The 24,223-nt window shown below is 40.0% G+C and overlaps 1 protein-coding gene across 3 annotated transcripts in view; it reads left to right on the top strand.

Moving 5' to 3' along the window:
- The first annotated feature begins 522 nt into the window (after nt 1-522).
- slc8a1b (solute carrier family 8 member 1b) overlaps nt 523-24,223 on the top strand; it is a 145,559-nt gene continuing 121,858 nt past the window's right edge. For all 3 annotated transcript variants that reach the window (XM_085296301.1, XM_085296302.1, XM_085296299.1), the window contains exons 1-4: nt 523-927; nt 16,161-17,083; nt 18,624-18,788; nt 19,511-20,304. In XM_085296301.1, coding sequence (XP_085152427.1) covers nt 16,208-17,083; nt 18,624-18,788; nt 19,511-20,304 — 1,835 coding nt within the window. In that variant the 5' untranslated portion in view covers nt 523-927; nt 16,161-16,207. The remainder of the gene's footprint in view (nt 928-16,160; nt 17,084-18,623; nt 18,789-19,510; nt 20,305-24,223) is intronic.

Here is a 24,223-nt window from a genome sequence, read left to right as displayed (position 1 = left end):
GGATTAAATGGAGAGTCCTGGGATAAGGGGACAAAAGCTTCAAGCCTCAGGGAGGGAATGGTCAAGAAACTGGTTGCTACACCTACATGATACTTTGTTCTTGTGCATGTGATCCAATAATAATGATAAACCTCTCTTAAGAAAGAAAATTAAGACATGGATTATCATAACAGCGTGACATGTTTTTGGACTATTTTCAAATGGACATTCCTGTAAGCGAATATGCCAGTAACGGAGGGGGGCAGAGTATCCGAGAGAGAAACACACAGTGTGTATGGACCTATAAACACACATGCTGAGAGAGCGGGAGGGAGAGAGAGGGAGGGAGAGAGAGAGAGAGAAGAAGGGAGAGAGAGACAGAGGCTGAGCTGATCCTCAGTCGGTTTGTGAGGGAACAGGCGAAAGAGAGACCTGCTCACACGCTGACACACATACACACACACGCACACACACACACAGGCACACTCTCAGTCTCATACACTCTCGCTCTCTTACTCGCGCTTGGGGGGGGGGGGACGGGAAGGGAAGAATGAGGAAGAAGTCCGATCTGCTGCGAGCCTTGTCCCAACAAATGCGGGCATGCTAATGAAGCACCGCTCCGGTCATCCGATCATACAGGTCAGCCGGGTCGAACTACATGGAAACGAGGAGTAGGCAACAAACGAAGATAACAGCAACAAATAACCAGGCGCTGCATGGGAATCCAGACTCTTCCCTCCTTTCGTGCGTCTCGATCGGTGGATACGCCGTCTTGGCTGGCATATAAGAGCTCCCTGCGTCTCCATTACCATTCCCCACCACTGGCTTACCTCTACTACTACTACTACTCCTCCTCTTACTCCTTGTTCTACTAATATTATTAGTAGAGCTACAGTGCAGCTTTTACTACGGACTTCTCCGGATCGTGGCCACTCAAGGGATTAAAAGGTAGGCACTCTGCAGTTTTCTGGGTGTGCTTCATTACGGATAATGACATTAATAGCGAGGTGGGCAGCTTTGCATACATTTTGCGGCTTTGTCTGGTAAAAGCAAGTTTTACACAGGGAGGTAAAGTGAATGGGATGGAAAGCGGACCCTTTCGTCTCGTGGAGCTCCGACTGAAGACTGAAAGCACCATGCGTTGGAAGGGTTTGGATGCAGTGTGGAAACGATGTTCCCTCACTCCCATTCTCCCCCACCGAGCTTTCCACACTGCGCCTTTCTTCCACTGTGATTTGGGAATGTACATAGATTGAAGCTTGGGCTTAGAAAGAACCGAGTACGATGGGAGGTGCTTATCAATGTTTTTTCGCCAAAGTGAACAGACAGCATGGTTTCATGGGGTGTATTTCTTTTTTTTTTCTTTATTTGCTCTACACATCCACGCTCCTTCCACGCTCTCCACTCCTCTAGCCGCCTGCCCCACTTATTTATAGAGGAGTCATTACGGATGCAGAGCACGTTCAGACAGCCATGCTCTCACCTTTTTATAGGCGTTCAATGTGGAAGTTGGGTGACAAACATTCGCAACCAAAGCTAAATTTCCCTGCTCTGTATGGTAATCCTTGTAAAGAGTGAATGCGCATTGAAAGACACATTTGAGCAATTCTGCAGGTTCCATGTCCTGTGCGCCAAGCAGTGCAATTCGGAGGTGATGGAGTGCCTTTGTGCATCAGTGGAGAGCAGGTTTCGGGGAAAACCTGCGCGTGGACCCGGTGTTTGAGTTTCAGTGGGCTTCTGATTTAGTACTTTTTTACTAACAAGTTGGATTTAAAGACACAGAGGGGAAAACTGGCTTAATTTTTGTTTAATTTTCTGTCTGCTTTTGGCAAAGGTTTTTAAACCAAACGGTAGCAGAGCTTCACATATTAGTTAATGTAAACCTATACCGTAAAGTAATTATTGCCCCCGTGTGACACTCCAAGTGTCTCATCTGTTGAGGATTACTTGGCAAATCAGGCAGGTATCATGTAGGCTTTCTAGGCATTTCGCTTTCACCTGACATGAGTCGGGGCTTTAATGGTCATGACACAGAGGAACTGGAGCTCGTTCAGTGTGGATGATATAAAACATTTATTTTTAACAATAAAAAAAGAATGTCAGTCAGCCTTTACAGCTTTATTTAACTCCTAGCAGTGCTGCATTTATTTATTTATTTTTAAAGAATTCGTCCTGCTGCAGTGGTGTTAATCCAGAGTAGGTATTAAGACAAAACAGTTTAAGATTTTCGGTAAGAGACCCATTTTCCAATAATAAAATTGGAACTTTTCCCATATCAGACACCAGATTCAGGTCGCCTCTCAGTGGGTGTACATTAGGCTTGTTCTTAACCTGGTTGTGTGAGAATGTACCACACATGCACGCAACTTCCACACTTGTAGGTGACAGCTAAAGCTAAGTCAGTGCTCAGTGTCTGAGAGGAAGCTGAGTCTGTGACTAGACGTTTAACTGTATCTGATGTAAATGTAATAATTCTGTATTATTAATGCCATGAGTATACTGAAAAAAATTCCACGTCGGATATGAATTTTTTTTTTTTCATTAAAGGACGGGAATTTTTGTTTTAATCCTAATAGTAATAGTTCAGTTTAAGGCTTTGTTTTCCTCTATGATTGTTAGGTTATGCTAACATTAGGTCAAAATGACTTTTTTTCAAGAATGACATCATTTGAAAAAAATATTTCCATTCATCTTTTTTCCCCACACATCCCTAAGCTGTTCTGCTTCTTTCAGCAAAAGAGACCCTGTTCACTATAGTTTAAAGTAAACAAGAACAAATTAGGTGATGAGAAAATCATGAGAAAAACAGTAAATTTTGCTACATCTCAGACATTCCCTTGTAAAGTAAATGCTCCTTTTTCACTGTTTTGCCACATTTTTTGTCAAGGTGTTTATGCTAATACAGTCAGTTCAACACTCAATGGGCAAGTAATTAGCCATTCAAGATGAGCTCAGAGACAGGGTCTATCTATTAGAAATCAGTGTGCAGTTTGGTGCAGTCACTGAGATTTATCATTATTTTTAGTAATTAATTATGCTGATTAGTGGGAATCCTTAGTTTAATTTGTGGGTGTATTGCTATAAAATAATGCTGGTATAGATTCAACGAGATCCTGGGAGATTTTGGACCATATTAACATGATAACATGACATGGTTACTGCCAGTTTGTGATGAGAATCTCCCACATCCCAAAAGTGCTGTCTTTGGATTGAGATCAGGTGACAATAGAGGTCATTTGAGTACAGTGAAGTCATCACCATGTTCAAGAAACCAGTTTGAGATGACTTGACCTTTGTGACAATGTTCGTTATCCTGCTGGAAGCAGCCATCAGAAGATGGGCATAGTCAGCAACTATACACATGTAGGCTATGGCGGTTAAATGATGCTCTATTGATAGTAAGAGGGCCAAAGTGTGTTAAAAAATCCCCCAGCAGCAGCAGCAGCAGTGTGAACCAGAAAAGGCAGTATGGATTCATGTTTTTGTATTGTTTATGGCATATTCTGACCCTACGATCAGCACAGAAATCAGACGCTCTTCAAAACAGGCAACACTTTTCCAGTCTTCTATTGTTCACTTTTGATTAGGCTGTTCTTAGCTGACAGGAGAAACACCTGGTGAGGTCTTCTGCTGCTGTGAGTTCAGAGATGCCCTTCTGCATGCCTTGGTTGTAATGAGTGGTTATTGCCGCCTTCCTATTAGCTTGAAGCAGCATAGCCAGTCTCCTCTGACCTCTGACATCAACAAAGCATTTTCACCCAGAGAACTGCCACTCACTGGATATTTTCTTCTTATTTCAAGCATTCTCTCTAAACTCTAGAGAACCTGTCTCACATCAGCAACCATGGCATGTTCAGATTCACTTAAGTCATCGTTCTTCCCCAACTTGAATGGGTTGTCCTGATATACTTAAATGCACTGAGTTGCTCCTCCTTGTGTTCTATGTGCCATCCATGAGTATATATCAGTAAAGTCAAATACAAATACTAAAATAGTAATGGTGGATAGAAAATTTATTAAAGGCTTTGTAAAGATCATTACTTATACACTAACGGTTGTTTTTGTTATAGAAATGCTAGACTCTTTAATTCCTTTAAAAGTGTGCTAAACTGTGAAAGTTAAAAAAGCAATACTCAGTTCAATAAGATCATTAGAAGGAAATGAACATGATTTATTGATGTTCAAATTCAGTTTTAGATATTTAGTGGTTAGACTCAGCTGGCCCATCACACCAGAATTTAATCCCAGCAGTGATAGAGATTAGGGCAGGACCCCCGGGAGTTTAGATGCTGGTAGTGGAGATGACGACACAGGCTTGAATGGAGGCTGAGTAATAGGGAGGAGGTTGGTTGCATGAAGGCATCTGCAAGATGTTTGGACTTGATCAGTGTTGTCACAATCAGCTTGACAGCATGGGAAACTGGAAATGGTGTAAAGCTTAGATTAGCTGCAAAAATCAGGGAAGCAGAGATGTGTGGCGACAGATCTTCCTTATCTAACTTATGCATAGGCTTCATTTCTGTAAGTGCTATGTGTTTAGTCTTAGTCAACAAAGCCAATGGCCATTGTACCTTTATTTTTGAGTGAATAGCGTTTACAGGAAATGGAAGCTTTCTGGAGTCATTAGTTGATTTGAATACTGAGTATTAGACAAGTGTCGGTGAAATAGGTCCAAATATGTTTATGTTTACATGCATTGTGTCAAAGAAAAACATTTGACTTTTTATAAGATGTTTGGCGTAGAACATTTTCATATTTGGAACTCTTGGCTTAAACAAGACAAAACTAGACACTTAAAAAATAAAGCTATATAGTTTGTTGATTGCTGTTCAGAAGAGAACTGGTGCACTGACGTATCTAATTATTTACATGTGGTGACTGTTAACTAGAAAGGAAATGCTAAGTCCAGTATTCATTATCAGCTTCAACTTCCCTTTATTTACTGAGCAATTGCACCCAAGTAGTGTCTGCAGGTTAAATAACAGCAACTGACACAAACAATAGCTTGTGTCCAGCTCCTCAAGGGAATGTAACTCTTAAGCTGCTAGATGCTTCTTTATGATCCCTAAGCTAGTCACAAACATTGTCTGTCAGCAGTTTGTGTGCAGTGGTTTTATTAGTGTTTATTTTCTTGATAATATCATCCTCCCTGTGATAAAAAACAAACAAACAGGTTTTTGACAGTACTGCAAGAGGTCTAAAGTGGCACAGTCACAGGCAATAAAACAAAAACAGAGCTGGAAGTCGCTAAAATGCTCCATAGAGCTGAAGAAACCTACTGTGAAATTATTTTTTTGGTTACACAATATGATGTCACCTCATGACTGGTGGAAGGGCACTGTCAAAAATACTTTTTTCAATGTTTCACTATTTCAGATTACAAAATACATGAAGCTATTGTGAAGATTTAATTGGCTGCTGGTGGCGTGTAACATTGTTACTGCATGTTCCTAGAAAATTGCTTAATTTTTAGGAAGCCCGATGACATAAACTATATAACCACATAAGATAAAACCACAGAATTCTTGTGAAATTTGAACCTATTGAAGAAAGGGGAAGATGTCATCTCTTTAGCAAAATGTACATAATGCAGGATATTTTTACCCACGTGCTTCCTTATGTGGATTATACCATAAACATAGAAAGGGTTAAAGATGGCAAAGTTGAAGATAATTATGTGCCTTATATCATTTCCCATCTCTTGAATGAGTAGGGAACTGTAAATAAGGGAAATCATTTGGTAATTTGTTTCAGCCTTTAACAATTTAGTTCTTTTATTTGGTCTTGCACAACTCCTGTTTCTTCATCATTGCCCTCCCACACATTCATGTCTTTTATCACAACCCAGGTATTCAGATAGTCATTGGTCAGACGTAAAAGTAGGAAATAACCCAGTGTACTGCAGTGGCAGTCTGATCATTTCCACCTCTACAAGTGTAATAATATGACAGGACGTCTTTGTCGGGGGACTGGCTGTTAGAGAGATCCAGATAAAAAGGCTCAACATCATTCTAATGATGGTAAATGCAGACCATTAATCTTCAGTTGTTTCCAGGCGATAGTGTGTGTGTGTGTGTGTGTGTCTATTTTGGCCTGTGCTTGCACTCACATTCAGTGGAATATCCCTGTGGTTTTATTTCATTTGAAGAGGTGAGATTATGTTAGATTAGCCTCCTGTTTGCTACCTTGTATTTTTTCTTTTCATCTGCCTGTCTCTGATTCTCCTTATGGTACTGTTTTCCACATTACACTCCTCTCCTTCAGTCCCTTTCTTCTTACATCTCTTGTGCTCCCATTCTTATTTACTTTACCACATTTCTTTGTCTCGCTTTCACTCACTGGTTTAAATATTTCATTATCGCTGCCTGTCCCATAGTGAGGAAAATGCATCGCAGATAGGCTGAGAGCAGCACGCTGAGGCTGTTACCTTCACTCACTGCATTCTCAAGCACAGCATTTCATTTTAATTTAAAATAATTTTCAATTATTTTACCACTATGTTATTTGCAAAAATATGTGATTCAGTTTCAGATAAACATTAGAAGTTTATGCAAAATGTGAGGTCTTGTCTTATGTATTCCTCCTGACTTCTCTCTGTCCTTGCTCTGTTTCCTGTTGGTCTGATCAGCTGCCTTCTTGGCATCTTTGGGTGCTATCTTCAAAGGCTCTCAAGACATAACAGTTCTGGGCCAGAGAAGCAACAGCTTGTTTCGCTGCAGCACATGGTTTTCGTTTCGTTAACTTTACGCTTTCTGTCTTTGCTGTTGCCTCTGGGGAGTAAGATTCAGTGGTCCAGTTTCTGTGTCTGTTGTCTTTTTCTGAGGCTGGATTTTCGTCTGCTGTGTTCTTCTTGAAATGGAGCCAAGTTTTTGAGGTCATAACACTAGGGAAAATCATGACGGATATTCTGAAACCTGATATTTCAATTAGAAAATCCAAAATAGCAGCCACTGTTCAGCCACAAAGCCACTCAAGCACTAACAACAGACACGTTCCCTAAAGTTTGGCTCTGATACGATCCAGGTCATTATCTTTTCCTTTATCAAGTGGCCATTAATGTTACAGGATGTTCTTACAGGATGTATTTTGCAGGCAAGAAACAAGCCCTGAACTGTAAACAGTGTGGGTGATTATCTTATGTCATCTGAAGTGTAATCTTCTGATAAAGCGTTAAGCAACCAAAACTGTGTAAGGTAGGTCTATCAAGGATTCCTGTTCGTGAGGATGAATTTTAAGCAAGCCAGATGGAAAAAATGGAGGAAGGAACAGAAACTGGAGTGCTTACCCAGGGTTAGCCAATGAACTGTGTTATATTAGGAACTGTGGCATGCGCAGCTGATAGTATATACATAATCTACTGCTTTATTTTTTAAGAATGCAGACTATTAACTATGTTTTATGGTAAAAGCTAGGAGACTCGAGCCCCAAGGGGAAAGGAAGAAAGCCTGGAAGTAGTTTAAATGACCAAACGATCTAAAAACAGCCAGCAACTGCTGTATTTTGTGCAGTTTAACACAATTCACCCTTCCTCTGTTTGTGAGAGGGCTCTGGCAGCTCCAGTGTTGTTGTCACTGCAATAATTTATTCATCCTTATGTTTTTTCCTGTTTGTCCTATTCGGGGTCACAGACCCATCAAAATTGCACAGATGAACTGAATCATTTGAACAGATAAAAACACAGGAAAAACACTATAGTGCAGCGGTCCCCAACCCCCGGGCCTCGGACCAATACCGGTCCGTGAGTCGTTTGGTACCGGGCCGCGAGAGTTGAGGCTCAGGTGTCAAATGTATAGTTTTCAGGGTTTTTATCGGTTTTCAGCGTTATTTTGTTATCGTTTTTATCGTTTACTCGGTTTTCCTGGGTCTTTTCACGTGTGTTATGAATAAATCTTCTTTTTTTCGGTACCGGTACTGGTTTTATTTTGTTGTATTTATCCGTGACACCTTAAAGGCCGGTCCATGAAAATATTGTCGGGCATAAACCGGTCCGTGGCACAAAAAAGGTTGGGAACCACTGCTATAGTGAGCAATAAAGGCCGTGGGTTTTTAAGCAAGTGAGTTGCCGTGGACCAGTAAGTACCAGAAAGTACCAAAAGCAAAGTATTTCAAAAGCTGACTGAGTTCTCCTCCACATCACAGATAAGAAAGGCATAACGGCACTAATTGTGACCTTCCATTAGTAGCTTATGCTGTGCCATTTGTAGTTTTTTTCCTGTGCTTATGGACTTCTAGAGCAGTTTTTTTAAGTTGGAGGGCTGAATTTCCTAGTTCCCAGTTGGAATTTTCAACTGGAACACCCCCTAAAGTTGGAACACAAACTTTGGAGCAGCCTCACCAACCCTGACTTCACAACCCAAGATGGCGGCATGCATGTAAACGGCAGTAAAACTGTGAAACTTGTTATCAGGACAGCCACAGTTGTGTATTTGTGACTGGCTAAATAAGCCATATGAACAGCATTGAACAAGTTCTATCCATGAACGTGCTGCAGTGATGTTTTTAAGCCCCGCAAAATAAACAAGTGTGGTGCTTGTGGAGCAGGGCCTGCTGTGATTTTGGCCTTGTTTGGGTGTGTCCTGCCTTAGGTTACAAAAGTGGTGGCAAATAACTCTACAATTAAGAGAGTGCTTAAGGTCAGAGAAAGGTGAGTTCTAGTGCCAGAGAGCCTTGCTGGGTTGCAGCTAGAGAGCTGTGTGTGGTGGCTGCTTACTGCTGCTCTGTGGAGAGGAGTGTGTGTTTTGTTGACTTAGCCTTTTTTTTTTTTTTTTACTTATTTTTCAGTTTAGTGACTAACTCCTGGGTTTGGTTGTTTCCTTTCTTTTAAAGGTGATAGTCGTTTGTCCGTCTGTTTCAGTTTCATTCGTAATAAAAACATTAATAAAAACCTTTAATTTAACAAGTTCACCTTCATGTCACCTTTTTTTTTTCAACCCAGACACTTCTTGTCACTTTCCCACATACCCTGTATGTTTTAGGGGAACGTTAAAGGTCCAATTGCTAATTGGCAATAATAAATGAATGGCTCTACCTCGCTAAGCAGGAAAACAAACCACATTTTCCTTCCTTTTCTGACATTACTACTGGAAACATGCAAAGACTTGTAGCAATATACTGCTTCTGTTTGACATAAAAATGTACCTGCACCAATTGAGCAACATCAATCATAGTAAAATTCCCACTCACGGCTAATTTAGAGGGATGGTTTACTGAATTTCTACAAACCTACCCTGTTCCAGGTTCAGTTGTAATTTTTCTTTTGTCCTTTTTGACCATATCTACAAATTTTGCGACCTTTATAACCTCCAATTGTGTCGTGAAGCTTTAGAACATACACTCTATTGAATGGAGAAGAACTGGCTTTTGGTGTTATGTTCAGCCATCTGCCTTTTAGAAAAATGACATCTCTAAGTGAAAACAGCCAAATTCCAGAGCACACTGAATTATTGATCAGTTGGAAAAGTAACATAAAGGCTTTTGTGACCACACAAGAAGCCCATATAAGGCAAGGAGCTGCTGACTAGCATTAACCAAGGGGGAAATGGTTTCTTATGACCTTGGCAAATTGAAGTTTAATTAAGTAGACATGTAATTTTGTTGAGAGTTGATTTTCCTAATGTCTGAGCACAAAGCTCTTACACCACAGCAGAGCCCACTCAGTAAACATCGGGGCAGCAGTTAAACATTTGGTCCATTTAACCCAAATATTTAAATTCACCACTGGTGGATTTTACATTACAAAGTAACAGATTTAGCCAGCAAACATCTTCAACACCATTAAGCGAGACACACACACACACACAAATACTCTCCATACTGTATACTGTATTATATTCTCAATAGATTCTTGAAGGAACTTTTATTGTGTGTTTAGCTATGAACAGCGTCAGAATGGATTCTTGGCTTAATAGGACAGAAAATTTTATTCATGTTGAAAAAATATATTTATATTCATAATAGTTATTGTAGTAGCTTGGCAAAATTGTGCTGTGTACAGCTATTGTCACATAGGAAAAACAGTGGTTCCTAACTGCAGCATAATCAAAATTATTGCGACAGTATGCAATGAATTTGTATGTATGCAATGCGATCTCATTACCCTTTAAATCATTGCTTCAAAGATGAGATCCAGGGCTTTTACTGCTTGCAGTCACTTGCCATTTTCAAGGAGACTTTGGTGCGTCAAGACACTGATAAAACAACAGTAAGACAGAGTCAGTCTGCTATCAGTTTGTGATTGAATGGGATCAAATGAACAATTACATACAGTCTGTTTGTGATATTACTGTGATTATCTATGATAAAGTGGCAAGAATCACAAGACTGTTGCTGTTAATGTGCAGAAAAATTAACATTAAACAGAAATTCACAATAACTACATTCAGAAACCAGCCAGAACCTCATACCTGGACAAGGTTTTCTGAAATCCCTCCTGACGTAGCTGCTGCACCACGCTATATCAACTGCAAATGGATAAAGGTGCTAGATGGAGAACATTACCTGACTGTCTGAGTCAGACCATGTTTGTTTGGAGACAGGTTGCCTACCTGCAGGCAACCTCCGCAATCAGCTTGCAATGGAGAGTGGTCACTGAGAGGTTGGAGGTGTTGCATGCTCCACTTGTGGGTGAATAGTTAAAAAGAAAAAAGGTTGTTTGAAAAAGGTTCTGATCTGAGCTTTGTTTTGTCTCTTAATTCTGGTTATTGCTCTTTAATTCAATGGATTACCTCTTTTATCATTGCTTTATTGCTTTTCTTAAACAATTAAAAAGTGGTAAAATTAATTTACACTGCTGTTTTGTGTAAATTAGTTTTAATTTGCTACACTTGTTCTGTTTCAGCATGGTCGATGCATTTGGCAAACTCAGATCTCTCAAGCTGTGCTGTATGTTGTGAACTGCAGCCAGTCAGAAGACAATTTAATTTAATCAAATTTTTCAGAAACTGAATGAATTGTGGGGCATCACCAAGGCAAGAATCACATAAAAAGTCTATTTATAACTGGGAGTAACACCAAGCTGGAAATGAGCACAACAGGCCACCTTTAATTTTAATCAAGCACATTTTATGGTTCAGTCATGACGACTTTTGCTATAGCACTTTTGTGCTATAGCAAAAGGCAAAGAACATTTAAAAAAAATTTTCTGTGAAAATATGGATTTTTTTTCAAGATTCTTTTCATTGTATTTAGACATAGAGGCATTCAAAGTATAGATACAAACGTGCAAAATCTGTGTGGCTTTAATTCTGTGGAATGGTCCAGGAGTGGATATGTGTTCTTCTCCTGAAGTTTAAACTAAATTATATAACCATCCGCAACCCAGCACCTTTTATAGTAATGCAAATTTTGATGAAATGAGGTTTCACTAATTCAGGAGACTCGAATTTAAGCTGTGCAGTATTTACAAACTACAGTGTAACTGCACTTTTTTACAACTCACATGAACATTGCAATTCTAAGTTTATCCTTTCACTTGGAGCAATTTAATATTTTCTGTTCCTCCTTTCATTCAGATAAAGTACTTTCTAATATTTTGCCTACTGCTCTGCTGTCTGACCATCACATTGTTGCATACAAAAGTGCATGCAATACAGAAACAGATGAGGCAAAGACTCCAAGGCCACCAAGATAGAAACATGCCAGAGAATTGCCTTGAGTCCACTAATAGACTCATCATGTTATAGAGCAGAGTCCCAATGCTCCAATATGTTTGATTAATTCCCATAAAAAATGAGCGGCCTTATGAAAAATATCCATGTTATTTTTCAGTGATTTGTATTTATGATGATACATTTCAGGTGTTGCAATGCCAGATTTCCAATTATGTTGTTTACCTTGGAGTAGAGCTGGGCGATAGAACGATAACGATATGTATCGCGATATAACTTTTACTCGATAGAGAAATTAAGCTATCGCGATAGACCTCGCCACTCTTGTTCTCTTAAAAAAAAAAAAAAAAAAAAGGTCAGCCGATCCAAATTCAGTAGCGCAGAGCCGAACCAATCACAGCCGCAGCGTCACGTCGCGTGACTTGTTACGTACAGCACAAGTGCCAAGCCGCACGTGTGTTTGTTTGGGAAGCAGCCAGCGGGTAATGGAGGAAATGAGTGTGCCGACTAGAAAAATCAACCGAGCGTGACCGAAGAGAAAACAGATGATGGTTCCAATGCCGGAGAGATTGTCGAACGGAAGAGCCATAGAAGTTCCGTAGTGTGAAGGTATTTCGGCTATTTCAAGTCTGACAAAAAACAGAGTAGCATGCACTGTAAATTGTGCCGAAAGCAAGTCTGGAAATACAATAAACTGGTGCATGCGTCACACTGTGCGCCACGTTATTGTTTCGGTGAAATTAACTTCTACAATACTGTTACTGTTAATTCTACTCTCTGCAGTGTTTAAATGCTTACATATACACAGTTACTGTCCCTCCACACATACGACTCGGTTCTGCTTCTATGCCCCAGCTTTGTTTACTTTTTCCCACCGAGGCTTCTAGACTTCTGATTGGCCAACATTTCTACACGGTTAGGAATCTAGCGCCACCTGCTGCTTTGGCATGTTCATAGCAGCGTTTTCCTTCATTTCTGCCTTTATGTGTGGACGGGATTATTTTTTAAAACGAAAACGGAAAATCTCCGTTTTCAAAAATACCCGTGTACGTGTGGACGTAGCCTCAGTCTCTGACTGGAAGCGCTAATTCGTCATTCGGCTTTTGTCAGACTAAAGTAACTGTTAAAACTGTTTGAAAAGCTCAGCTATACAACAAGGAGAGATTGAGAATTTCCTTTTAGTTCTCAGTTTATTTGATATTGACAAAAGTTAGTCAGTTTTGTCTGTTCTTCTGTAAAACAAACTAAGATTTATTTTTAGAATTAATATTTTGTTTCTAAGTGGAATTGACAATTTAGTCTGTTTCGTTTGTTCTATTTTGAAACTTAAACGCTTTAGCGGCTGCCTTTTGTGTAGTTTGCAATATTTGCCTTTATTTATCTGAAAAAGTCTCATGTTCCTTAAGTACATCTACCCTGTTGAACTTATTATGGGAAATAAATATTTAAATCAAAACAAGCTGCTGATTATTTCACATTTTACTTGTGAGCAACGGCACATTTAAATCTTACAAATAGTTATTTGGCTTATATCGTGATAGATATCGTTATCGCCTGAAATGAAAAAAACATATCGTGATATGAAAAAATCTCATATCGCCCAGCTCTACCTTGGAGCAAGAATTTAGTTCTCGGATACGAGTCTGATGTTAGGACTAAGTTGTATCAGTTTGCATTAGGGCTGCCATTAGTCCACTAGTCACGATTACGTCGACTATTAAAATCGTAGACGACTAATTTAATAGTCGACATGTTGTTTGAAGCTTTGTAAGATCCCAAAAGACACAGGAATGAGTAGTAGGATTTAAGAGTGTAATAACGGACTGAAACAGAAGAAGGCAGCACTGCATGTACAAGGATGCCAGCTGGTTAAACCCCGAAGAAGTTGTGTCCCAGAATTCATAGCGGCCCAGAATAGTTGTCAACGATGGCGGCAGCTAGTTAGTTTTAATGTTACTCTTATTATTCTTTTTGGGTCACAAAATAAAGTTTAACATATTTTCAGGCGAGAATGTAGCTGTGTAAACCTCAAATATCTGCTCAGTTTATCAAGACACCACATATTTGCAAAAGCGCTCTGACGTTTTTGGAGACGTCAGAGCCGCTAGCCGGGGGCAAGGCTCACTAGAACCGGTAAGAACACTGGACTCCTGGCAAATCGTTTTCAAACCCAAGCCGTCTTTCGCCACTCAGGTTAAACATATATAAGTCACTTAGATAACTTAAAAATGTTATTGTTTGGCTTTTTTCAGTATTTAATTTGTTTCTGAGTAAATCGGTTTGGCTGAGATTAAAGTTATAGTTTTTACACAGCTGAATAAACTTCAAGCAGACAACTGATTATCAGAACTGTGAGATGCTCAAGAATATACTGTTATATTTTAGATAGCAAGGAGCAGACGGCTGAGTTTATTAAAGGTAGAAACGCAAAATGATGACTCCGCGGGGGTCTAAGGTAGAAAACCAAAATGACTGCTCTCCGGGGGTCTAAGTGTTAAACTCCACCGAAACGATCTGCAAATGTCATTAACATTTAATTAACTATCATCTTGTCTTTACTTTTAGTTAGCACATACCTTAAACACTTAAAGCTGTAAGCTAATGATAGTTATATAAGAGCAGATGCATGCTGGTGCAAAAATAATCGGTGACTAGTCTATTATCAAAATAATCGTTTGTGGCAGCCCTAGTTTGCATGTCCCCCCCATTTTCTTTGGTACCTGTCATTAAATGTCACTACATGGGCTTTTTATGACAAAAGTGATTAGTCTGTGTGAATGCCTACACTTAAAACACAAATAAGCACACGATTAATTTGTGAACTACCCACATCTCAATGCTAAAGTGTGTTTTGGAAACAATAAGCCCAAATCAGGCATTGAAAAATACAATCTGAAATAATTACTCAGAATGCTACACCTTTTCTCTGAAAGGTTCACCGGGGGAGATTGATGAAGCTCTGTGGGCATCTTATGGGTGTGTGATATTTAAAAGATGTCTTAATAAAGCCACCTTATTCACAAGTTACTGTTGCTGAGAGAAGTAGACTGTTTTCATAAAGGCCACTGCCAGCAGTGTCATATTAGGTAGAGCAGAGTATTATTGCTACAGGACCGCTGCAGGGAAGTTTCAGAAGCTGCTCCTTGAAAAGCCAAAGTGCTGAGCTCAGGAGCTCAAGTTTATCTTTGGTGTGATTATTCAAACTTGGTGTCCTTAAACAACTACGCAAACATCTGCCCTGAAACATGTCTGCTAATCTCTGTGGTGTTGTGTTTACAAGGTCCTAAGGCATTCATGTGAACTGAGCTATTTGGTTTTAGTCACACACCTCCCAACTTATCATGTAGGGCTGGGCGATATATCGAGTTTTTTAAAAATATCAATTTATTTTCATACGAGATATAAGATGGGACAATATCGTTTATATCGATATAGTCTATGTTACGTTATAATTATACTTGTGGAGCCGCAGGTTTGCCTCTCTTTCGTCCGCTTTTGTCTCTACGCAACGTTACTCGGCCTCGCCTCTCCTTCACTGAACACAACTCCCCCTCCCCCATAGCTTCACCTGCATGACAAGATGAAAGCGGAAAATCTCCGTTAGCGAGTTACCGCGGATCGCCCCGTGCGTGGGGCTGGACGGCGTCAACGTGTTAGCGAGCTAACCGCACTAACGAGCTAACCGCGCTAACGACAAATCCTTTCATTTTCTCAAAACTCGACAGTGCGCCTTATGTATGAATTCTGGTTGTGCTTACTGACCGCGAACCGATTTTATGTGGTACACAGCGCTCAGCAATCTGTCAAAAAATGTTTTAATATGACTTTGCTAAGCTACGGAGCTGCACCGCTTGATGGATTTTCGGAAAATTACGGCTACCGGGGAGGAGCCTCGCGGAGTGATACGTACTGTGTGTGTATAAGGACCACAAATGGCACCTGTTCAGAGACGCGGTGCAGCTGTGAAATCTGTCTCTTTGTTATTATGCTCAGCGTCTTAGTTTACATTTTGACTGCACAATTGTGAGCTTTTTGTTATGCACAAAAACAACATTGTTTTCTTTTATTTATGGACCATGATTATTTAATAAATGCTGATAATTTATTTTTGAGTAATTTCTTCATGTACATCTACGCTGTATGTAAATAAAAGTGCCCGTGTGACATCTGGGACACAGTGTGACTAAGAACTCTCTTTTTGTTCTTAACTTATGGCTTTAAAAAGAAAATATCGAGATATACATCTTATATCGCCATCCAGCTAAAAAATATCGAGATATGAATTTTGGGTCATATCGCCCAGCCCTATTATCATGTACTTTATCAATGCTGACGTGCTCTTGTACAACATTCTATCATAATATTTCATGATATTGGCACCTTGCAGGCAGCATCATTTAATGTAAGTAAATTGAAGTAAACAAATATTTTCCTGTGAAAATCACTACATTATAAAAATCATGTTAAAGGAGATTTAAATGTTAGAATTCCCCACTGGTTCCTGTTTTCAACAACATTCATTTGTCTTATTTCTAATAATACTTTGTATTTTCTCCTGTTGTTTTCTCTCTGAAGGTTCAACATCCTCATTAACACCTCAGAGTACTGGTCTTGACACCAACATGGCCCGTCGGGATCACTCCTCCCGCCTGTCCCCGACCATGAGGTTAACAGTTGTTACGGTGATCCTCTTCCTTAATCTCCATCCCTCGTTGGCCGGGGCACCCCCTGAAGCAAGCCTGGGTGGCTCTGTTTCAGCTGTGTCCACCAATAAAACTGAATGCAGTAAACCTGAGCAGTGTTCACATGGGGTGATTCTGCCTATTTGGGAGCCCCAAAACCCATCATTTGGAGACAAGGTCGCTCGTGCAACTGTTTACTTTGTGGCTTTGGTCTACATGTTCCTGGGTGTGTCCATCATCGCAGACCGCTTTATGGCATCAATAGAGGTTATAACATCACAGGAAAAGGAGATCACCATTAAGAAACCCAATGGAGAAACCACCACCACTACTGTCCGGATCTGGAATGAAACGGTCTCCAACCTTACCCTCATGGCTTTGGGCTCTTCAGCACCTGAAATCCTCCTGTCCATTATAGAAATTATTGGTCATGGGTTTGAGGCTGGCACACTGGGACCCTCCACTATTGTGGGTTCTGCAGCATTCAACATGTTTGTCATCATCGGTATTTGTGTGTATGTCGTTCCTGATGGCGAGACGAGGAAGGTCAAGCACCTCCGTGTGTTCTTTGTCACGGCCACCTGGAGTATTTTTGCCTACATTTGGCTCTACCTGATTCTGTCAGTGATCTCACCTGGCGTTGTGCAGGTGTGGGAGGGGCTGCTCACTTTCCTCTTCTTCCCCATTTGTGTGGTGTTCGCCTGGATAGCCGATCGCCGCCTGCTGTTTTACAAGTATGTGTACAAGCGCTACCGCACTGGCAAGCAGCGTGGCATGATCATTGAGACCGAGGGTGATCGTCCACTTCCTTCCAAGGTATGATGCTGTCACTGTTGCCACAGCCGTTATCACCAGGGTTCATTTTCCACAGACATTTTTTGTATAAAGCATATAACTGTTTATTGCATTTAACTAGTCATTTACTGAAATCTGGGGAATGCACTGAATAAAATGTCAGAAAGGGTAAGACACACATTACTACCTACTATTCTTTGCTATGCTTTGGCATGTACAGTTTTTTGCAATGAACACAAGAGTGAGGACAGGACAATGAACAGTTTTCTTATCTTCAGTTCAAATAAATTAGTTTTAATGTGCCTGACCTTTCCTTTTTGGAACCTCCTTAAATTGCTTGATTTGCCCTGTTAGACTTTGTTGTTGTAGCAGTTTCTTATTCCCATATCGCACCAATGTCTTACTACCAAGTTTTGCAGAAGAAAAAATGCCTTCCTTAGTGTCGTATAAAAATCTTAACAGTTATAACTAAAGCATATCCGACATATCTGTGAGAAGAGTCAGCTAGTAAAAACATAATTAAGCTGTCCTCATCCAAACACATGGTGGAAAAGATAAGGTGCTAAGGTATGTGCGTGAAGAGTGTTCATGAGTAATGTGTACCTCAAATCTGTATTACAGAATGACATTTTGCCATGCTAAACTGTTGTTATGAAACACGCACAAATACCTTCTTAAGTATTGTCAGCTATTAATTTTTCATTTTGACTATTATCTGATGACACATGTGAAGATGAAGTGCATCACACACATCTAATTAAATCTTCAGTACTGTGGTGTAGATTGTGTTGATTTGCTACAGTTAATTTGAAGCCTGGTTGTCTCTTCTTCTGCATTTGAAAATTGCCCATGGTGTTATTGCTTGATGGCATTATAAAGAATCAGTGCTCCGTAAGTATATGAAGAACACTTTCATTTCATCTTCTGAAAAAAAATCACTAAATTAAATTCAAATATGTTCCTGGGGGAAAAAATGAGTATTTCTTGCCTTCCCGTTTAAAGAGACGAAGGACGTTTCATCAATGAAATGATTCTCTACGAAAAATGCAATGTCAGTGAAAAACAGAATACTTCTTTATTCTGACAGCTACAAAATAAAGTGACATCCAAATACTGACGGCTAATATATTACCTACCCATCCTTTGGGATCTGGTACTGTTAGCTTACCATGGTTACATGTAAAGTAAACCTTTGGAAATGTGAAAGCAAAAGTTTTTTGACCTAAATGTGGCTGACAAAACAAATAGTTTCAAGAATAAAACAGTGAGAACTGAGCTTTGAAACACTGACAGATAAAACTCTGACCAGTGTCTAATAGCACCCTTCTTTGCTTTGATTGAGGGGTGTTATTGGACACCAACATGTTCACATGACTGGATTCACACAAACACTCACTATTTGATTTCATGCTTGTTGTTGTGTTCTCATCACATACATGCAGTTCTCACTTGACCTTTGAGATTACAGAAGAGCGCCTAAAGAATTGATATATTGACAAAATCTTAAATGAGGTGTACTGATTACTTCTTCCTTCCGTCCTTCTATTGCTTCTGTTTTAAGGTGGACATTGAGATGGATGGAAAGATGCTGAACTCTCATGGTGTTGACTTCCTTGATGGTCCACTGGGCTTAGATATAGATGAGAAGGACTTGGATGAGGAGGAAACACGGAGAGATATGGCCAAGATCCTGAAGGAGCTTAAACAGAAACATCCTGACAAAGAGGTTTGTAACAAAGTCAGAAATATATCTTGCTATTGCTGCTCTAGTTGCACAAGACCAAAGGTAATCTGCAATATATAAAACTACTGCTGTTTGCTTTCATTTTTACAGGGTCAGATCACCAGTCTGTTGCAGAATATTAGATAAATTCTTAATAAATTCAGGCATTTATATATATTTACAAGTGAATTTCACACTTATGTATTGGTGAATATAGAAAATTAATAGGAAACCAAAGACATTTCCAAATAAAATATGCAGTATTTTTATTTGTTCTCTCACAAAGAAAATGCTGCAGACTTACTATTTACACAAAGACGAAATTTCTGAATTCTGAAAACATTTTCAAATAAAAACTTTTTGTCCTTCTACAAGAAAAAGGATTTGCGAAAGAGAACTAAGTGGTTGGCTTGGCATGTAATTTACATCTGTTTTTTTCCCCCAGACTGTGCTTGACTTACTGTAAGTGTTTGACTCATTATAATTTTACTGCTATTTGACAGTTTCTTGTTCAGTAGTGATTGATGTGACATGTAGTTAGATCTTATTTATCCATCCGAGCTTGATGAAACTCCACCACATTGGTTCAGTGACACACAGCTTTTAAAAACATAAAATAGGATACTGTTTCAGCAGTCTGGGAGTCGGGATTTATACCCCCAGGAAATCTACTATTAATGCATGTTGTTGCACTCTTTGTGGCTTTTTGTATTTTCTCTTACCAGGTGGAGCAACTCATTGAGCTTGCCAACTACCAAGTCCTGAGCCAGCAGCAGAAGAGCCGTGCTTTCTATCGATGCCAGGCCACCCGACTGATGACAGGTGCTGGCAACATCCTGAAAAAACATGCTGCTGATCAAGCACGAAAGGCTGTGAGCATGCACGAGGTTCGCTCAGAAACTGGCGAAAACGATCCTGTCTCCAAAATCTTTTTTGAGCCCGGTTCTTACCAGTGTCTTGAGAACTGTGGCACAGTGGCAGTGAATGTGGTGCGGCGTGGCGGCGACCTGGGCAAGACGGTTTCTGTGGAGTACCGGACAGAAGATGGCACAGCCAACGCTGGCTCGGACTACGAGTTCACCGAGGGTGTAGTGGTTTTCAAGCCTGGTGAGACGATGAAGGAGGTCCGTGTGGGGATCATTGATGATGACATCTTTGAGGAGGATGAAAACTTCTTGATTCACCTTTCCAGTGTCAAAGTGTTGACATCAGAAGGCGAGGAACCTGAGGAGGGGGGCGAGTCAGCTAATCACGTTGACTCAGTGGCCTGTCTCGGCATGCCATCCACAGCAACCGTTACCATCTTTGACGACGATCATGCCGGCATCTTTACGTTTGAGGAGCCCGTATGCCATGTCAGCGAGAGCGTTGGCACCATGGAGGTGAAGGTGCTGAGAACCTCAGGGGCTCGTGGCGTGGTCATGCTGCCATACAAGACGTTGGAAGGAACAGCGCGAGGTGGTGGAGAAGACTTTGAAGACTCTCACGGCGTCCTGGAATTTCAAAACGATGAGATATTGTGAGTAACTTTGATCAGTCTCTCTTAAAATCATTAACTGGTTTTCATGTAGATAATGATCAGCTTCACTGTCATTATCCTCATATTTTTCGTAATTGTTTATTATGCATTTTGTCAGTGTAATGTTGCAAATGTTATTGGTGATGAAGTGAAAAGGCGATGGTGTCAGTGCGATGTGGTGGTTGGGATGAGCGGTAAGGTGGACTGCTCTCTCAGCACACAACAAAATCAACAATACCCCACCCCCTTTATGCTTTTTGCCTTGTCTCTGTTTCCTACTTTGCCTTACTTATGCTCTTCTTTTATTTTCATCAGACTATTCAGACCTCTGCCTTGGTCTCTGCCTTGGTCTCTGCCGTGCTGCGATGTTAGTCTTCTGTAGATTTTATTGATTTTTGCACTCTGTAGTGTAGTTTAACTTATAAGTTCCAGTGCCGAGAAGTTGGGAAAGTGAATTATTTGTTGGGTGGTCGGTTGTTTGAATTTCAAGTAATTCGAATGTCATAGCGCTGAATTTGAACGAGATGCATTGAGCTTTCTTTGAGTAAGTCATGCAGTGGAAAACAAAGAGGACCTAGACACTGGAAAAGGTACAAGAACTCAACAGACAGCAGGGAGCTGGAGAAATGCTAAGGAGGGACATCTATCTAGTCAACTTAATTTAGATTTAAAAAAACAACAACAGTTGCCCTTTTAGGTGGCTTAATAATGTGTGAGAACATCCCAGAACAAACCACTCACGAAGCCAGCTTGAAGTTTATTTGTCATCTTTCTTAGTTGAAAAGGGACTCCACTGGAGCTCCATTTAAAGATCCCTGCTGTGAAATAAGAGCGGCACAGTTTAAAGCTCTTCTCAACCCAATGCTTAAAATCTGATGGTGACTCATGGTGAGGTTTGTGATGGCTATTTGACCACATTTGAAGAGGACTTTTACCACGCTGTTGATTTTGCTCACGGCCAGCTGCTGTAGTCGTCATCCTGACCCACACCAAGTGTGGGAAATTAGCTCCAGCTGTCAGTCTAATGTTTGTATAATACTGGTCAATATGCTTTGAAACTGAAGATAATTCCACAGTCTTCTATTCTTGTGTATATATTTTTTCAAAACTGAAGTCCTTTCATTACCAACCATTATAAAGAATTTTTTTTTGCCAAAACATTAGGTGACATGCTGACAGTACAACTGTACAGCTGATACAGGTAAATGGTATTGTACTTAGACTGTAGCCTTGTATGTTAGTCTCCTAATAGCTGTTTTAACCTTGTTAGCAGTAAATATCAAGCTCATTGTATCATTATGTTGTTCAGACTTCATTTACACATTGACGCGGTGGTTCTTAGCCAGTTTTGGTGGCCATATTAGTTTTGCTGTGGACTATAGTTTTGTATACATTTGTTCTCCTTGTAACTGTGATTGACTTGAATCTCATGTCTTTAATGGTTACGTCTGCTTTGTTATAATGCAGTCATTCAGTGTTGCTAAAGTGCCTACACACATGCACTCCTGTAGCTGTATACATGTAAAACTGAATGTCTGTTGGTTCTTTTAATAGGAGCTCTGTATTGTGTATTTCTCACAGTAAGGTGAAATACTCTTGCGAATTATCATTTCTGGGCATTGTTCTGTAAGGTTGTTGGGCTTGTACCTTTAGCGAGATATATATACCCTATAACATACTTCAGCAGTTTACCTTGTTACCTTTAGGCATTATGTTTATTTATGGGAGCTGTGATCATCCCTAAATATCATCACATGTTACCGGCTGTATAACAACCGTCATTTAAATATCCACACCATCACTGTTTCGTTGACCACTCAATCGATCCCAGTATAGCAACTGGAATGAGGTTGAAGTAACTGATACTGAGTATACTGATGAAATGATTTCACTAAATCAACTGTACTGCTTCCTTATAAAATGGATTTCTGACCTATAAATCAGATGCTAAGAGTGTTTAGTTAGTGAGTCTTTGCCCATACTGTTTATCTTAGCTTTTCTGGCTGTGGAGGAGGTTCTTTATCTTCACAGAGAACATGAGCACGACTGTGAACTGCTGCTGGTGTGGTCTCATAATAAGTAAATGAGATTTTAAAGCTGATATTGAACTACAGGAATAAACTGTACTTGACTTTGTTTAGCAGTGCGGAAAGAGATGGAAAGCACTGTGCTCTTTTAGCTGGCTGGCTTCAGTTATTGGTTACTGTAGTTTGCCTTGGAAACCAAAGGTTTGCTTACAGTGCTTGTTTGGAAATGTTCAGTTTGTATGAGAGATGGAAGAAGAGTTGTAATGACATTAAACAAAGTGTGCTGCCATAATGAATGAATAGGAGAGACGCTGTCTTAGTAACAGTAGTCTTAAACTCTTTCTGTGTCAGCCTCTACTGTTTTAGGTCAGATTTGAAGCAGATGTCTGCAGGACTTGCTTTTTCAGCCTGTGGCAGACAGAATAGTTTCCACAGCTTATAGCGCTTACAGCCAGGAATAAGTGGGTTTTAATAATACTTTGTCCAAATCAAATGATGGACTGTACATCCGGCTATCATGGTTACTGTGTGTGTGTGTGTGTGTGTGTGTGTGTGTGTGTTTCTTTAGGGGAAGACTGAGTTGCTAAGTGATGACTGTAGACTACAGGAGATGTGCCTGAAGTGAAAAGTATTCTAAACATGCCACAAATGTTATCTATGTTATGTAGAAGCCATTTTGCTATTGGGAAATCAGGGGTTTGATTCCCAGACAAGTCATTTAACCACTTGGGGAGTAAGTGTGCCTATAACTCATCTGTGGTGACTTTTTTATATGAATAAGTTAAAACTGTAGGTGCTAAATCAAAAGGAAACCCCAAAGCAGTATAAATAATAATAACAGAGAGACCAAAAATTAAGACTTCATGTCATGGCGAGCGATAGAATATCTGAAATTTTAACAGTAATTTAACCAAAACTTGAGCTTTCATTTAAGAATAACACACATGACTGCAACATGGTAACTTAATTTGTGCACATGCATAAATCTTAGTTAAAGTATTTTAACTTTGTGGTTTTATACTTCACTGTACCGTCCTTCTTTCCAAGCCTTGGAGTCAAGCAGTTGTTGCATATAAAAAGGAGGATGCTACACTGTGCCTTGTCTTCTGGATAAAGTTTCACGCCTTTAATGTGATGCGGTTAAAAAATAGCTGCTCTTGATATATGGCCAGAAACTGGTTATGCTGTTGCAAGCACAGCAAAGGAACTAAACTTTTAAGGACAGATACATGTAACGAATAATATGGTAACAAATAGTAACGACAACTTACCGTTCCATACCATTTATGGCCCTAATTATTTTGCAACACTTGTCCCATGCTGGGCTTTTTTAGAAAATATGCATTCCCACAGAAATACACAGTGTAAGTCAGAAATGAGCCATTGGGGCCCTGACATGTCCCTTTAGGGAAAAGCATTGAACGATTTTGCTGAGAAAAAAGAAATTACAAAATAGCTGATCTAAATATGATTGCCTCGAGGCTGACTCTACCCTGATTCTGTTTTCTGTGACAGAGGAGAGGGAATGAGGTAGAAAGAGAGAGATAGGGGTGGTACTGTGAGGAGAGAGATTAGTGTGAATGGAGGCAGTGATGGGAGCGTAGTGGGGTGGACGGAGGAGGGAGTGAGAAAGAGAAAAGTTGTAGTTCTCTAAAGTTGTGGTAATTTTCTATACGTACTAGCCCCTGCCTTTTTTTTTTCTCCAATTTTCTTTTTCACCCCTTTGTATCTCTGCGTCTGAAAGAGGACCTGTGCAATTTGTCTCCAGAGTAGCTTGTGAGGTCTTGCCTAGTGTGTTTTGTGAAAGACGGAAATGTACATGATTGTGCTTGTGTGTGTGTTTGTGTGAGAGAGAGAGAACAATAGGAAGAGCACATAGACAACACCACATC

Source organism: Mchenga conophoros, linkage group LG13 (genome assembly GCF_057382185.1).
Source record: "Mchenga conophoros isolate Kocher_MC1m ecotype Shallow Benthic linkage group LG13, M_conophoros_male_GT1.1, whole genome shotgun sequence".
NCBI lineage: Eukaryota > Metazoa > Chordata > Actinopteri > Cichliformes > Cichlidae > Mchenga > Mchenga conophoros.
Note: the sequence above shows the minus strand (reverse complement) of the source record. Positions and strands in the feature narration are given on the sequence as shown.